Here is a 17,478-nt window from a genome sequence, read left to right as displayed (position 1 = left end):
AGGTTCTGGATCAGCCAACAGAAACATATCTGACCTGTAACGACTCTCAAATACAGTGAAGGCGACGGGTCAGTAGGCACGCGGTTGTGCGCACGTACGAATGTGAGTGCGCGTGTTGCATTGGCAGTCTAGTCTTATGCAAGCCGCCCTGCACAGAGGCACGATGTCTAACGCTGCCACTTCAGCAGATAACAACGGAGACTCTGGACTAAATGGTAAATATCGCTAAAATGCGTTCCAATTATTTGCTGTCATTCTGTGTTTTCTATAGAGAATTTAATGGGCTATTTGGAACAATGTTTTTCAATACTTTAAGATTGTGTTAAAGTAGTTTTAACAGCGTAAATATATTGTATTGGGTTTGATTTTTTTTGGTGCTTCAGATATGTAGAAGGTTTGGAGGAGGGCGAACATTGGGAACTGAGTGTACTGTTTGTGTATTGACAGGCCAATCGGCCAATGAGGTTGAAAAGGCGGTGCAATTGTATGAGTGACGAGCACTGAACCAATCGGAGGTCCACGTGGTCCTTAATAGGCGGGACTAAATTAATGTCAACACTACAAGACGGATGGAAGAAGTCAGCTACTGTAGAATATGGAGCAGAATTTCCTAATTCACGTTGTTCTATTAGATCACATACCCGGAATGCTTAAGGGACGTATAAGGATATTCAGTTAACGAATTAAAGTATATTTATACAACACAACAGTGTTATTAAAGCTAGCTTGGTTTGAAGAATCAACTGAGAGACAGTGGAGGATTAAGAAAGAAATGTCGCGAAATTGTTACATTGTCACCAGACAGTTATACACTCCAGAGTGAGTGAGGTCAATATTATGGTATAAGAGTCCTTCAATATGTGGTGCCAAATCAATCTCTCTTATCAAGAGCCACTGACTATAGAGTAGGCTAGATAGGCACACTATGCCTAATGTACTTCATGATGAGTCTGAGGTTTTGGCCTGTTGTGAGCAGGCATGCTGGCTGATATTGTTCTGGGAACGTCAGGAGGTTAGATTCACGTTTGCATATTCAAATTTAGAGAGACAAATAAAGATTCGAAATTTAATTGTGTCACATGTAATGTAGGCTACGTGTACAATTACAGTGAACAGCATCTTTGTTAGAGTGCCATGCAAGCCATGCCTCTACAGTGAGCAGACAGTCAGCAGTGCTGTGTTGACATGTGTCTGTTAGTTACTCTGTCTGCTGTGAAATAATGATCATGAATTAAATGTAAAAGGGCATTTCAAGGTACCAAAATGGAGCATTACCAAATCTTAACGGGGGAGGGGTCGGAGGCTGACTTGCTGTGCTATTTATGGCCATAGTGATTAAAGCGCAGACATTTTTGACGTGTGGAAGTTTTTGTCAGGACACAGGGCCAATAACAGGTCTGGGTGTATGTGCCATTGTCATATTGGAATGCCAGTTCTGCTGACCAAGGGCCAGGGAACATGGATTGTTGTTGTTGTCGTCGTTGTTGTTGTCAGAGACAGTTCTCACACTGTCCCTATTAATAAGTAGTCCTAAACTCTTAACTGCCTGTAAGCCTCTCAGATTTGATTCGAACTTGGCCGTAAAAGCGTGGACACTTGAGATCACCATCCTGTGCTCTGCAAAAAACGGTTCTTGTAATTAGATATTTTTGACATTAAGGCTGATCCTGTGTTGATTAAAGAAGTCATGTGTATTTAAAGACAATAAAAAAAAAACAGAGATTAGTGTTTGGCTCCAGGCAGTCTTGTGTTGTTTGTGAAATCTCATGATGTCCCATGGATCCCCAGCCACCCACATCCGCTCAGGAGCCTAAGGACAAGCTGGCGTATCATCAGCTGGAGAATCAGACAAGGGACTGTGGTGCTCTGCTCTGTTGCGTGTCTCATGAGGAGCTGGAGGGGACGGATGGGGACAGGGGGGGTCATAACTGGCCTGTAACCCCGGGCTTCCCTTTGATCCGGTGCAACAGCTGATAGTAACCTCCCTTCACCACAACAGAGAGGGTCAGAACGTTCTGCTCTGCCGGAGTCATGGAAACCGTGTTTAGCCATGGAGTACACACAATGGGTTGTGGACAGTGGCTTGGCCAGGAGTCCACTGGGTAATCCTGGGGATGAGAGTGGGTGCTGAGTCGGGGTTGGGGGGAGGGGCCAGCCGGGGTGGGGGCTTGGGGCTGCTGCTTTCATGTGAAGCCTGGTGGCAGGTCAAGTTAGACTGACTGGAAAACTACAGTATCTTGGGCATAGGTTTCTGCTGGGCTACCGTCACATGATCTGTGTGTTTACGTACTTCTACCAGCTCATGTCCTGCTTGTGAGCCCTTCCTCGTTTCTGGCAGGATGTAGGTTATAAAATCATTGCAGCCAGTCTAAAAGAGGCATATAACAACTCTATGTCAGCTGGGATTGGCAGTCTCTCCTATCACCTTCCATGCCAGAGCTCACGTAGGAGCCTCGGATCAAGCGGGGTCAGTCATAAGCCAAGCACAACACAGACAGACATTCACTGGCTTTTCACCACGTAGTAAACGGATACAAGGCCACAACAGGACACACCATCTTAGAACAAGCTAAACCGGCTAAGATTGTGAAAGTGTGTATCAGCCTGTCTCACTGCCTGTCTCTGTCCGGCTTTGTTTAATGACACCCATCTGTTCTTGTTCCTATTAATAGTGCACAGGCGTAATGCACTCTCTCAAGCAAATTAAATCAAAACAAAGAGTTGCTGATTAAAGTGCCTATAAGCTATTGTATCTACCTATGGACACAAAACTCTGTGTCTGTGTGTGTTCGTGTGTGTGCGTGTGTGTGTGTGCGTGTGTGTGTATGTGTATATGTGTGCGTATGTGTGTGTGTGTGTGCGTGTGTGTGTATGTGTGTATATGTGTGCGTATGTGTGTGTGTGTGTGCGCACTGAGAGTCATTAAGACCATTAAGACCATAAGACCACCCTCCTAAAAGCTACCGACTGAGGCTCATGTCATGGCAATCTGGTGTATGTGTGCCCCTCCCCCCAGGGTCCTGGGTGGAGCTGGAGATGACCCGAGCAGCCCAGGCCGCCTCCACGGGGGGCCAGGCCCCGGGGCTGCTGCCCCTGCCTCAGGTGGAGGAAGAGGAGGCCTTAGTGGGGGGGCTGGAGCACGTGCCCTCCTCGTCCTCCATCCACAACGGAGACATGGAGAGGATCTTACTGGACGCACTGGAGTCCAGTCGCAGCAACTCCTCCTGTGACAGGTATAGTGCATTAGCAATGCAGCCCTACATTTAGCTACGGAGACGCAGGGATAGGCTTTGCCCCTTGGAAACCGTGAAGGGGGCTTGGAGTTGCTGGACTGAAAGAGGGATGCAGGTGAAAGTAATTTGAGACCAGAAGCAGTTGAGGAAAGAGGAACAGCTTTTGTATGCTCAGGGTTGAGTCGTCCAGATAAGAGCCTCTCTCACTTTGCTTTTCTCTCCGCGATGCTCCCATAAAGCCAGGTTTATCTGATTGACCGGAGTCAGCTGTCGATGAGTCACCTGAGTATGTTTACGGAAATTTGTTTCGGCAACAGCGCACGCGCACACATCCATGTCGGGGGTCAGAGACAGGGCTGGGTTTAAAAAATCAATTCATCGATTCTGAATCAAATGATTCAGAATCGATTCATGAATTCCAAAATCAATCTTTTATTTAATGAATGAATGAATAAATGAAGGAATGAATAGTTCATTAATTCATTCAATGATTCATTCATTCATTCATTTTTGGAAATCAGTATCGATACCCAGCCCTAGTATTGATGTATTGCATAACTTAGCGTCATGTAATTAAGGTTACAGCAAAAAAAAACTGGTTTTAGTAACACTAACCGAATCAATATTGAATCAAATCTAATTGCATTGTGATAATCGATTCTGAACATGGATTATCGATTCAGTCATCATCGGGTCGTTTGCAACACACCTAGAACTAGGGTTGCAAATTTCAAGGAATTTCATTAATCGATAACTGTTAACCTTAACAAACGATAGTTGATTCATTGATAAGAACGTCCCACGCCAGACTGCGCTTTGCTCGCTTCATTTTTTTGTCTTCTTCCACTGTGTCGTTGAAATTTCCCAGCATCCCAATTAGCCTTCACTACATGGCGTGGCGCCCTCATGTGCAGTCAGACCAACTCGTGATAAGTTTGATAACGTTCATTCCCCCCCAAAAAGTTCTGTTCCATTAACGAGCAATTAATCGAGTAAAATCTTAAGTAAATTCTTATTGTCAATGAATCGATAGTCGATTAACTATTAATATCCCTACCTAGAACAGAATGTGGTGGCTGTCTGTATTATTAACAGATGTTTCGTTTTAACATCCAATCCTGCCCACAGCCCTCCCCGACCCCCCAGCCCACAGGATGATGGACAGATCATCTTCGATGTGGACGTGACCAGCAGGAGAGACAGCCAAGTAAGAACCTACGTCACCGGTCGGTGTCCATGGAAATTGTACACTGGCTGCCTGGCTTGGCAACATCCACCAGACTGACAACGGTAGCCTCAGTTTCCATGGCGATGGCAGCCACACCCCAAGTCTATTCCTGGACGTCACGTTGATTGCGTTGCCAGTTATTGTTTCACTCCAGGACGTGTCATAAACAGCCACAGAATCTCTGCCTGTTTCTGTCCGCTAACGAGCGACTGATGCTAATGGCTGACTCTGTCTGTATCCATGGCAACCTCACACACAGGGCGCCTTTGTCTGTAAGGAAAACGTGGCCAGTCATCGTCCCAGTGATGGTCCCCAAGAGGTCACACTACTCTATTTTAGTCCGAAATTGTTAAACATAGTTTGGAGACCGAACAGACGTCAGGGATTCCTCATCGTGAAACATCTTGTAGTGTGTAAGCCCGTCGTGGCCGGTCGGTCATGTAGTGTGAGACCCGCCACGACCTCGAGACACCCGATTACAAGACCGACAGCCGTGTAATGAGTGCGGACTGCGATCTGACCACTTTGGAAGTCGTGTAGTGTGACCTCGGCATAAGCTGAGATTGTTAACTAGCTTTGTGTGTGTGTGTATCTGTGTGCGTGCGTGTGTGTGCGTGCCTCTACAGTCAGAGGTGGACAGTCTGGACAAGGAGAGGGACATGGACATCCTAATGAAGGATTCAGACTGGGTGGCCGACTGGTCCAGTCGACCGGAGAACATTCCGCCCAAGTAGGTCCCAGTTATTGCATGCGGATCAGTCCCATAGGTTCCCGCAAGTCTTACGTCATTTTCTGAAATGCCATGGGATGCTATTATGCATGCTGATGTTGTGCAGTGAGGGAAGCGTGCATGTGTGCTTGTGTGTGTGTGTGTGTGTGTGTATGTGTGTGTGTATGTGTGTGTGTGCGTGTGTGTTAACCCTGGTGCTAACCATGTCCGTGTCTGTAGGGAGTTTCACTTCCGCCACCCCCGACGCTCGGTGACCCTCAGCATGAGAAAGACCGGGGCCATGAAGAAGGGAGGCATCTTCTCCGCAGAGTTCCTCAAAGTCTTCATCCCATCGCTGCTACTGTCTCACATCCTGGCCCTCGGCCTGGGGTAAGAGCAAGCCTGCCACGTCATGCCATCTGTGCAAGCAGAACACACCTAGCGTGGGTTTTGTACATTTGGGAATGTGTTCTGTCATGAACATTGACACAAGAGCTCCCCCTAGAGGAGCTTCCTGTGTGCCTGCAGATGCAGATAGAATCTTGACGGGAGAGCAGTTCCTGCAGAGTCCCAGCAGAGGGCGCTTGGTGGCAGCAGACAGAGGCCAGCTGCAGAGCTCCCGCCCTGCCATGTTTACGTCTGTGTCTGTCTGGCAGAGCAGCTGGCAGGATGGCCACCTGCCTCTCAAAGCCCAGCGCAGCGCCACGCCCTGGGACTAACACCCTCTTTATGACAGCACGTGTGGCCGTGGCATGAGTCCACTCTCCCTCATACTGCCTCAGGAACTTTACAAAGGACAACAGATCAGAGATACTTGACTAACTACTCCCTATATCCCTCCCTCTCTCTCTCTCTCTCTCTCTCTCTCTCTCTCCCCTCCCTTCCTCTCATTTCAGGGTGTACATTGGGAAGAGACTGACCACGTCCCCTACGAGCTCTTTCTGAGCCTGGATCTCAAGAAGTGCCTGAGGAGTGGTCGCAATTTGTTAGGGATAATATTTGCTGTTGTCAGAAGAATGCCTCTCTCTCCTCTCCAACCTCCCCTTTCCGCTCTTCCTCCCTTCTGTCTTCCCTCTCTCCATTCTCCCTCTCTCTCTTCATTCCTCCCCCGCCCTCACTTCTCACCCGAACCATCTCCTTCTTGGTCTGAGATGTCATATTCTCAGGAGAAATGCATCGCCTGTTCCCTTAACTCTCCCTTATTCGATCTTTCTCTGACTGTCCCAAAGCACCGGTATTTCCCCTCGAACACATTTGTATAAGCTTTTTATGGAAAGACTGAGGCCATATCCCCCTAACCCCCCCTATATTGGGTAAAACTGGTTTATAATGGGTGCTTTTTTTTGGAGGGGGTGCAGCGTTAAACCAAACCAAACTCTCCTACACACTAGCCCAGCGTCCTGTAATTGCCGGGTACATAAGAGAATTCTCTGACACTTGTGGAGGAGACAGAATTGACCCAGGATTGTGCCACCTCTTCTTCAGGTGGCTGGGTGATACTCCAGCCCGATACTCGACCCCCTGTGAGGGGTCGACCAAATTCAGAGGGTACCTCACTCAGAAAATGTGAGCATGCCTTAGATGGTTGTCCTTTTGTTTATTACTATAAATACAATTACTCTAGAAACTTTTTGTCTTTTTTTAATTTATTTTCACCACCAATGATTCATGGAGAAATTTTGATTCTGAAATGATTATTTACAGTTACCATAGTGGCCATCTGAACTCAGCCTGCTTTGCCGCCCTCAAGGCAGATGTGCCTGTGATTGTGGAACGTGCCATCATGAGTTCATTTAGTGTTCTGTGGTTTGAAACTGGGTAGCAACACTGGGGTTGGCCGAGGCTAAGTTGTCTTCCTGTCCTTGCGTGTCAGTGATGTTCCTGTGTAACTTTAGCCTCCTGAGATGTCAACAACTACATATCATAGTGCTAGTTTGGTCCTGTTTTCATCAGGTTAACCTCAGCAAGAAGGTTCTCTTCCCATGCCGAAAGCTTGTTTACTGCCAGCCTATGAGATTTAAACTAAAAAAAAAAGTACTATATTAAGAAATGTTCTGTGTTATCTCTGTGACTGACAGACACTTGTGAACAAGCAGTTGCCTGCAGTGAATACCAGGAAGTGTGGTTGGTTTAAGTGAAGTGACTCCAGAGGTAGATTGCTATGATGCTTCTGTAAGTCAGTTGGTCCTTTAGGAAAACATTCTCATGATGGCTAGACTTCCCTGCCAGGGCAGAGCAGACCAGCTTTGAGTGACTAGAGAGTTGGCGCTACTGGAAACGCCGGTACTAGACATATTGAATTACGACGCGTTCTCCAACAACGTGTCGTATTGAAGTGAAATACCTTTGTGTTGCAGCACTCTAAGATGCACCACAATATCTGTTAGCCTCAGATTCACATTAGTCAACTTCTGCTCACACTCCACCAATGGGAGTATGCATTTGTATACATCAGCTGCAGTATCTTAGAATTTTTTTATCATATAATAACAGCCAACAGGAACTGAGGTCTAGCTGGAACCTCGACTCCTTTCAGTGACCATGTGCCTCACCCCTCTCCCCCAACACACTACATCGGGATGGGGGGGGGTTGACTTTGATATAGAAAAATTGGTCAGATGGCAAAAAAAATGATGGTAATATTCATAGGGGGGAAATGTGGGGGAAAATGTTTGAAATAGCAGTGATTTTTAAAAAGAAAAAAAGTCCTTTAATGATTAGCAATCAGGGAAGTCATGTTTGTGGACATTCCTAAGAACAGTATTCTGAGTACTACTCCGGTTTGGTACATCCAGCTGCTGGTTTCATTTGGTCTCTCCATATGAAGAGTTTGGTTGCGAAACGAGATATATCCATTTTGAGAAATGTTGGTTATTTGACATTACTGTTTCAGATATCAACACATTTTAAGATACATCAAAATGTATAATATAAAAATAGAGAGAAAGAGTTAGGTATACTGGTTAGGTATACTGTATTCATAATAATTTATGATAATAAAATGAAAATGTGAAAAATTGGTGTATATCTCATTTTGCAATCAAACTGAAATTTGCATATAGAAATACATGTTTCTCGCGGCACAAAACTGTTTCTGTTCCCGTTTGTATTTGCAACATTCAAGAGGCAATGTTTTGGATTGTTGTTGGGTTGTTGTTTTTTTTGGGGGGGGGGGGTTGTAAATTGTTGTGATATTGGAGACATAGTAAATGCATGGACCAGCAGGTATAGCATTGACTGAACCACTAAGGAAAACATGTTGTCAAGGGCAGGGCCCAGCATGAAAAGTAAAAAGGAAAGTGTAGAAAAAGATTCCCCTCACGTTGCTATGGTAACATGCTATTGTAATGATACACATTTGCTTTGATCTTGTATTTTCCCCTTCATTGTAAAGTTGAAAAAAAAATATTTGTCATAAAAATGTCCTGATTCAAGCTGAATGGTTGTGAAGGCATTCTTTTTCTTTAAAAAAAAGTTTTGGTTTCAGACAATACAGCATGAATATACATTTGCATCTTGGTTTTTATTTCATTTTTTATTTCATTTTAAGTATGTACTTGGCACCAACACTAGCTGAAGAGAAAATAAGAAGTTGCCTCGAACAGATACTCCCAGAAGTATTCCCAGGTACGGACCAGACCACACCCACCAGTGACATATGTCAGCCAGTAGAGAGAAGCAGTGGCAGGGTTGAATGGTCCCTTTAGTACGTCATCATTCCAACCTTTCCCACTCAGCAGTTGTTGCCATGTACAAGAGTCTTTGGAAGTGGACCAAACACACACAACGCCATGAGCGCTTTCCTGCGCAATCACTTGCTATGTGTGCCTGAGCCCCCATGGACGCAAGCCCCATGACCCGCTTGGCTGGCTGACATTCTTCAGCTCCTTCCTGCTGAATACTCCCTCTCATGCTCATGTTGTCCTCGCTGCCAGTTTGTTTACTGAATGCAATGTCCCAAAAGTATTTTTTTTCCCCAAAGTTAGTTATGTGTTGTCTCCTTAATTCTTATAGTTTCTGGATAAACACCTGTTGTACTTTTTCCATAGCCTTGTCCCGAGAGGACACCTTCGAGCTCTCAAAGCTCTCTATAGAATTCAGAGAAGGTGTGGCCAGCTTGAAGAACTGCAATCAGTCAAACTTGCACCTCTCCATCACTGTGACCTTTCTTCCCCATGATCATGATCATGTCTCAGATGCTCAAAGAAAGGCTAGCCTCATTCTATAGACTGAAAGAAGGTATCACTCCTCTACCACAGTTTACTAATCTCTGCACTACTACCCCAATTCCAAGGCAGAAACCCAGGATAGAGTGGCTGGGTGAATGTGGTCTGGACTCTGTGGAGGAGGGTCAGTGTGTCAGAGACATTGTAGAAGGACAGAGAACCTGCCTTGTGATCCAGATACACTCCTATTTTAGAGGATCGAGTGCCTGATACTTTAGTCTCAACTTTATCATGGTAGAAACTGTAACCGTCACCAGAGCACCGCAACATCCAAGACTTGTTATTTCCACCAAAATAGGTTTTGTCTTTTCTATTGATGATTTTATACGAGACTGCAATGTCAACAGTGTGACCACTCCATTCCACCTCCCAGTAACAGCGTCCAGACAGACCCTCTCTGCACAGAACCTGGGTGTAGCCAGGTTTAACTGATTCCGATCTCGCGCAATGCCTCGATCTCGCGGTAGGTGACGTCTGTGGATTCCGGCTCAGCTTCCTTTCCTTTGACAAGACAAAGCAGGCTAGTAAAGATCACACTCAAAGAGCTCGACTGTACCGTTAACATTTGGTCAGAGATGGAGGTGGAGGTCTGGTCAGAGGTGGAGGTGGAGGTCTGGTCAGAGGTGGAGCGCTGGTCAGAGGTGGAGGTGGAGGTCTGGTCAGAGGTGGAGGTGGAGGTCTGGTGGAGGTCAGAGGCTGCCCAGCCCCTAAGTCTGAAGTGCTAACAGTAACTATAGTAACAATACTCCTATAAGCTAACATGGATATCTTAATAACACTATAGCTTACAATGAGAATCAGAATCAGTTTTTATGATTAAAATCGGTTTTTATTTATTTTTAAATTTTAGGTGGAGGTGGAGGTCTGGTCAGAGGTGGAGGTGGAGGTCAGAGGTGGAGGTCTGGTCAGAGGTGGAGGTCTGGTCAGAGGTGGAGGGCTGGGGTGGAGGTCTGGTCAGAGGTGGAGGTCTGGTCAGGTGGAGGTCTGGTCAGAGGTGGAGGTCTGGTCAGGTGGAGGTCTGGTCAGAGTTGGAGCGCTGGTCAGAGGTGGAGGTCTGGTCAGAGGTGGAGGTCTGGTCAGCGGTCAGAGGTGGAGGGCTGAGGTGGAGGTCTGGTCAGGTGGAGGTCTGGTCAGAGGTGGAGGGCTGGTCAGAGGTGGAGGGCTGGTCAGAGGTGGAGGTCGGGTCAGCGGTCAGAGGTGGAGGGCTGGTCAGAGGTGGAGGTCTGGTCAGCGGTCAGAGGTGGAGGGCTGGTCAGAGGTGGAGGTCTGGTCAGAGGTGGAGGTCTGGTCAGAGGTGGAGGTCTGGTCAGAGGTGGAGGGCAGAGGTGGAGGTCTGGTCAGAGGTGGAGGGCTGAGGCTGCCCAGCCCCTAAGTCTGAAGTGCTAACAGTAACTATAGTAACAGTACTCCTATATGCTAACATGGATATCTTAATAACAACACTATAGCTTACAATGAGAATCAGAATCAGTTTTTATGATTAAAATCGGTTTTTATTTATTTTTAAATTTGCCACCACCACCGCCTCCTCCTCCGAGCCAGGGAAGAGGAGAGAGAGAGAAGAGGATATCTCCCTCTCTCTTCCTGACTCTCTCTCAGTGGTCCAGAGAGAGAGAGAGAGGAGAAGGAGATACCACCTTGACATCTCCCCTCCCCCCCTCTCTGGCTCACTGAGAGAGACTCAGCGAAAGAGAGGAGGACTCTCTCACTGAATCTCTCTCAGTGAGACAGAGAAGGGGGGGGAGGAGATGTCGAGATGATACCTCCTTCTCCTCTCTCTCTCTCTCTAGCCCACGAGAGAGAGTCAGGGAAAGAGAGGAAGACGTCCCCCTCGCTCTCTCTCTGGCTGATCTTCCTCTGTCGCTCTCTGGCTTTTATACACCTTTTGGCCCACGTCACAAGGGCGCTCTGTGACGTCACGGTTTGCGAGGCTCTTTTGACAAAACTACTTTCTAAAATCACTGTAAATCACTTGATTGGCACTTTCAGACAGGTGTGATGAAGGAGCTATTGCAAATTAAACCATGATCGGAACAACAAGACTGAGCTGGGGAGCCCACCCACGCGCACAGCGGCATATCTCAATAAAGGTTTTGTTGCCTAAATTAGCTGTCTTATTCTAGCAGCCGAGCAGCGTTCCGTTCAACGGACCTGCAAACTTGTCACCTTTTGGCTACAGTCACCTTTTTTATGTTAACCATGGTAGTTTCAGTGAATCTAGAGGGTTTTAGTTTTGTATGTCGTCACCTTTTTCACTACTCCAGGTCTGGTTCATAACAACGCAGGCGCCTTCACGAGTATCCTGGATTTGGCGTTAATATTATAATAATATTCTCTAGTTCAAAATAAAGCAACTGCCAAAAGTTAAAAAGTCTTTATTGAGATATGCCGCTAGGGCGTGGGTATAGGCTCCCCAGAACTCCTGCCCTTTTCTTTTTTAAATAATATTCTCTATTCAATAATCTAATTCTGTCAAAATGTTCCAATACAGTCCTTATTATCAATTTGTTTTAAGTCCTTCATCCATTCCCGCACGTTATAGCTCCCATATTATGACGAGACTTGAATATGACACTTAAGAATGGGTTTATGTCAACAATCCTTACGCAGAAGTTCTTGTTTGTGATATTCGGATGTGTAGATGTTTTTATGAATACGCCAACGAATACAAATAGCCTAGGCTATGTTACAGTTTAATCGTTCTGAAATCGGAATCGGAAGTCTGTTCGTGTGAGTCAATGATCAAACAAAAATCAAAACAGGAATTGGATATGGATTTTGGATTACTGGAAAGGATCTTTACGTTTGAAAGATCCGTGGTGAACCGAGTAATACGGCAGCAAGTTAGATTATTGATTTGCCGAATCATCATGTTTGTAGCTATAATTATCGAATCACATGAAACCCGTCCATGGACCCCTACAAGACCTCGATACAGGCACTGATATAGCTGGATTATAGTAGGCCATGACGCACGGGGCCTTGGATATGAGGGACTTGGACCAGATGTTCTAATATGTGCTTGGCTATCCCGCAACATCCATTAAACACGCAGCTTCTATATGCCTACAGAATGTTTTGAGAAAGTATGTGAAATGCATGATATCCCGGAAAATACACAAATTGGCTGCTGTAAAGAACCCTGATGAGATGAGGAGGGAGGGAGTGAGGGAGGGAGAGAAGTATAGAGGGAGGAGAAGGATGGAGAAGAGGAGGGGGGGGGGGGGTGAAGGGGGAAAAGAGCTAATTAATTAACAAATATCCCAAATGTCCATGCAGTATAAATAATGATCCATGCATTTAATTTTCTTGTGTTTATTTTACTGTTTAGGTAAATAACAACCACTTAAGATGTAAAAGTAGGTGAGAGAAAACCACTAACCGATCACTTAAACAACAGCAGTCATAAACACTTCCATCTCAATAGTGAGTAACATAAATGTCACCAAACATTTGAATATATAACAAGTAACTATTTCCTCAGCAGCATGTCGGGAGTTTGGCAGTGATTCTATAGTCCAGTAGAGTCATCATGTTTATATAGGTTTATTAAGCAGCATTTAGACTATCCTGTGCTAAACTAGACTCTCAGACATAGGTGATTTTACCCTCTGAGAGTAGGGGGGGCAACATTTTGACGTGAGAAAAAAAAACAACCTGTTCTGCCGTCCCGTCCCATCTATTTACAAAGAATACCAGTTGTGAACAGTATGCTAATGAGAAATCCGTATGACAATTCAATATGTACAACGCATCAAACTTCATCTAGACACCACGAGCATGTCAATATGACTTTATGACCGAGCACTAGGCCATACCGAACATCACAACATCAAACTGACACTGCCTGCTGGTGCTGGCTTCCTCGCCGATGGTGATGTTGCTAGTGCTAGTGTTAGTGTTAGTGCTAGTGCTAGTGTTAGTGCTAGTGCTAGTGCTAGTGCTAGTGCTAATGCTAGTGCTAGTGCTAGTGCTAGTGCTAGTGCTAGTGCTAGTGCTAGTGCTAGTGCTAGCTTCGATAGCCTCTGGAGCACTTCTGCATTCGATTGCACCTGCTGCGCTGTCATTTCGAGTGGTAGCTTCTTCATTAGCATTGCCAGATTTTATTTTATTTGATGAAGAAGTGGTAAATTGTTTTTATAGCTCTTTTTGCCATTATGAGCAGGTTGGCTAGTTGTAGCTTGTTGAGCACTGAGCAGTACATCTCATTTTTTTCGACGGACGAGTTGTGCCATTAGTGGATTATGAATATATATATTTTTTTAAAGGTAGCCTAGTTTAAGTAATAAATACACTTTTAAAATTAATGATGATCTAACACAAACTGGTACAAACCACAATTATGTATTTAATAACTGTGTTAATTTGTAAAAAAAAATTTGTTTTTTTTAAGAATCTGAGCAGAGTTGGGCTGTCCAATCCCCCCTATAAAATCGCCAATGATCATGATACTTGGCAAATGAGGAGGAACTCTGCTTGGAAGGGCTACGAGCATCGATTCGTGCAGTTTGAAACGGCTCACAGGAAACAATAGTCCCTCATCCGCGAGTCACAGAGCAGCAGTGAGCTGACCGAGCTGTGAAGCAGAGACGGTCGAAATGTCCTGCCAAGTGTCCATGAAGAATACTGCCCTCTAGTGGCGAAGATTCTGTGTGTTGGGTGTGGCAGAGCTGCAGGGGTGTGTGTGCTTATGCACGTGTGCACTGTGCGCGTGTGTGTCTGCCTGTGTGTGTGTATGCATGCTTGCGCACATGGGTTGAGAGGAACTAGTTTGTTGCTGTGTTTTCTTCTGGCTTAGGTTGTCCACTGTGAAATGTAGTTCTGTAATTTGTACAGTGTACAAATGTATTACTGTAGTTTGATGACTGCGTGGAGTGAAGCCTGTTGAGATAAGCAGGTTTGTCCTTTCACTAGCGGGACGCAGACAGAGCTGGCCACCACCCTGTAACCCATGGTAACGCCACAATCTGCAATGGGAGGAGCTGGGGAACTTGCTGCTGTGTGATTGGCTGAAAGCAGATGTTCTGATGTTACATGGGTAAGGCATGGGAGGAAGAAGCAGGAGGATGGGAAGGATGAGGGAAGAGTGTGTGAATGCATTACTAGTGATAGACTACACTTTTACCCCTATATCCTCTCTCTCTCTCTCTCTCTCTCTCTCTCTCTCTCCCTCTCCCTCTCTCTCACACACACACACACACATTAAATGTTCAGAGATTATGTGATGATGAGGGATGGCAACCTCTGGCTTTAGCTGACTTAATGATGCTATATTGTATTATTGATAGGGCAATTAAAGGTGTAATAAATGAGTATCTGCTACTCCTTGTCCACCAGCTGTTTCCACATCCACGAACTTGCCCTCCATTCGAACATAATCCTCTGGAGAGCGGACATGGACCATGTCTGCTTTTAGGCAAACTGCCAAAATGTCTCTCTCAATAGCCTATCTCATTAACTCCCCTATCTGGTCGAGGAATGCAATCCAATTATTTCAGGACATGCAAGCCCATGAAGGAGTTTTGTATGTAGACCACATGTGGGCCATACATTTGCTTGTGGATTTGATTGGCGGCAACAAACTCCTCTTTGGCACAGGGAGTTCCAGTCATACCCTGCCTCCAGCCCACCCCTCTCCTAGACAACCCTAACGCCATCCCAGACCGTAATGGCCCTGACTGGAGCCCCGGGAGAGCGAGGGATGGCAGCCAGACTATTCGCTGCCACGTTGTTATGGAAACTGAACTCGCAGTCGGTTTGAGAGAGAATCAAATTGCCTCGTATCCACGCTGCATGGATAGCCTATAAGAGATGCACCGATCCACTTTTTTTCAGTTCCGAATTTGGATATCTGCCGATACTGTGGTGGCTGGACTCGGTTGACCTATGACATTTGGACACTCACAAAATGCCATTATAACACTTCAGATTGAACTCACCAGTAGCCTACCACAGGGTTCTCCTCCCAAGGACCAACACAATCACACAACCTTGTCAAATGAGGACGAGAAATACAACAGAATAGAATAAAAGAAACATACTTTATTACCTTACAATTGCAGCAAAGGGACGGTTACACAGAGACACAAGGGGTATCTGGGCAAGCGCGCCGACTAGTGTCGGAACGTTCTGTATATACTATTCCACACAACACATTGGCGCGTGACTACATGTGTGAGTACCTGATTGGTTGAAACTTTTTATCTAATGCTTGTCCTATGAGCTTACTACTTTCGTTTTCCATTCAGCCGATGTGATTAAGGTGTCACAGCGGGCTTTTTTCTTGAATTATTATCTATCAGTAACTTAATTAATTATTAGGTGGGCTAGCTTGTAGAAGCCAGCCCAACTTGTAATATTCCCACTATTTCTTTCTTACTTATTATTATAGTTCTCCACAGTTTTTTGGCCCTTAACTACTTCTTCACACTTTGTGCTAGAAACTTCATTCAAACTTTAAAATGTTCATCGTCTTTAGCTGTTTCCCAGATGTATTCAGATTTGAGATATTTTTATAGTTTTTTAGTAATTTAACTTTTAATAGTAATTTTTGTGCCATTGAAACTGCTGGTGGAATGTTCAGTATCATTATGTTTTTAGAGTGGTGGCAGCTATTGCTTTGAAAATATTCACACATTTTGTAAACTGCTGGCACTCCTACAGTTTTGAAAGCTCACACACATATTATACATCAAAACATTCACACAACTGTGCTGATTCGTACAATGTAAGTATCTAAGCTGTGTGACATAGTTTTCGCTGTATGACAATTTGTTCGGCAACTGCGCTCCCCATTGAAACGTATGGCAACGCACTCGAACTTTTGAGCTGCTAATTTTGCATTTTTACCCTTTTTCTAACTTGTCGCTATGCCTACAGTTTTAACAGCTCATACACATATTATATATCGAAATGTTCACACAACTGTGCTGATTCGTACAATGTAAGTATCTAAGCTGTGTGACTTATAGTTTTCGCTGTGTGACTATTTGTTCAGCAACTGCGCTCCCCATTGAAACGTATGGTGAGTGAGTCAGCGAATTCTGTGTGTTCTCTGCTTTGGTGCTGTAGCTGCTGTGCTGTGGTTGCTATGGTGACAGTTCACAGGAGAGAGCAGGGGTGCGTTTAAATTCAGCGAACATAGCGAACGTTTGCGAACGTTAGCTAAATATTTTCCGTTAGCTTTGTGTTCGCCACAAACATTTGTCTGGAGAGGTAGTTCGCCAGTAACGGAACGAGGATCACAATGGACCCAGGAAGGTATCTTAAAGGTACACACACCTAAGCCCAATTTATGAAGCAAGACCTATTTGAAGCAAAATTATTCAAGCAAACATTTGTGGAACCTTTTTGTATTACAGCATAGTTTAGATTAAATTATTTAAGTATTATATTGCAGAACCTTAATCTCGCCACCACGCCACTATCCACGCCACGGGCCCCACAACTCAGCCCTTGAGTGGGCTAGAGACACAGTCTTCACCAGTGGGGGAAAGTGGGTGGCCCAGAAAGGGGTACACTGTCCATGACCAGCTCTGACCTGAAGTGGCGGAGTCTCGGCACCACGCCACTATCCACGCCATGGGCCCCACAACTCAGCCCCAGAGTGGCCTATAGACATACGGTCTTCACCGGTGTGGGCAGGTGGTTGGCCCGGAGAGGGATACACTGTCCACGACAGGCTCTGACCTGAGGGGGCGGAGTATCGCCACCACTATCCACACCACGGAACCCACAACTAAGCCCCTGAGTGGGCTAGAGACACACGGTCTTCACTGGTGGGTGCATTGAGATTGGCCAGAGGTCACTGCACTGCCCCTGACCGGCTCTGATCTGAGGGGGTGGAGACTCACCACCACGCCACTATCCACGCCACAGGCCCCACAACTCAGCCCCTGAGTGGGCTAGAGACACACAGTCTTTAACGGTGGGGGCGGGTAGATGGCCCGGAGAGGGGTACACTGTCCCCGACCAGCTCTGACCTGAGGGGGCAGAGTCTCACCACCACGCCACTATCCATGCCACAGGCCCCACAACTCAGCCCCTGAGTGGGCTAGAGACACACGGTCTTCGCCGGTGGGT

At 45.7% G+C, this 17,478-nt stretch overlaps 1 protein-coding gene across 1 annotated transcript; it reads left to right on the top strand.

Annotated features, from left to right (window-relative positions):
• Window positions 1-112: 112 nt before the first annotated feature.
• bnip3lb (BCL2 interacting protein 3 like b) lies at window positions 113-8,268 on the top strand. The gene is made up of 6 exons (XM_084461581.1): window positions 113-215; window positions 3,017-3,233; window positions 4,362-4,440; window positions 5,088-5,191; window positions 5,411-5,560; window positions 6,067-8,268. The coding sequence occupies exons 1-6, from the start codon at window positions 137-139 to the stop codon at window positions 6,113-6,115; spliced, it is 678 nt and encodes a 225-aa protein (XP_084317707.1). The 5' UTR covers window positions 113-136; the 3' UTR covers window positions 6,116-8,268.
• Window positions 8,269-17,478: the final 9,210 nt, after the last annotated feature.

Source organism: Borostomias antarcticus (assembly GCF_949987555.1).
Source record: "Borostomias antarcticus genome assembly, chromosome: 2".
Classification (NCBI taxonomy): domain Eukaryota; kingdom Metazoa; phylum Chordata; class Actinopteri; order Stomiiformes; family Stomiidae; genus Borostomias; species Borostomias antarcticus.
This window is presented reverse-complemented; position numbering and strand designations above follow the sequence as displayed.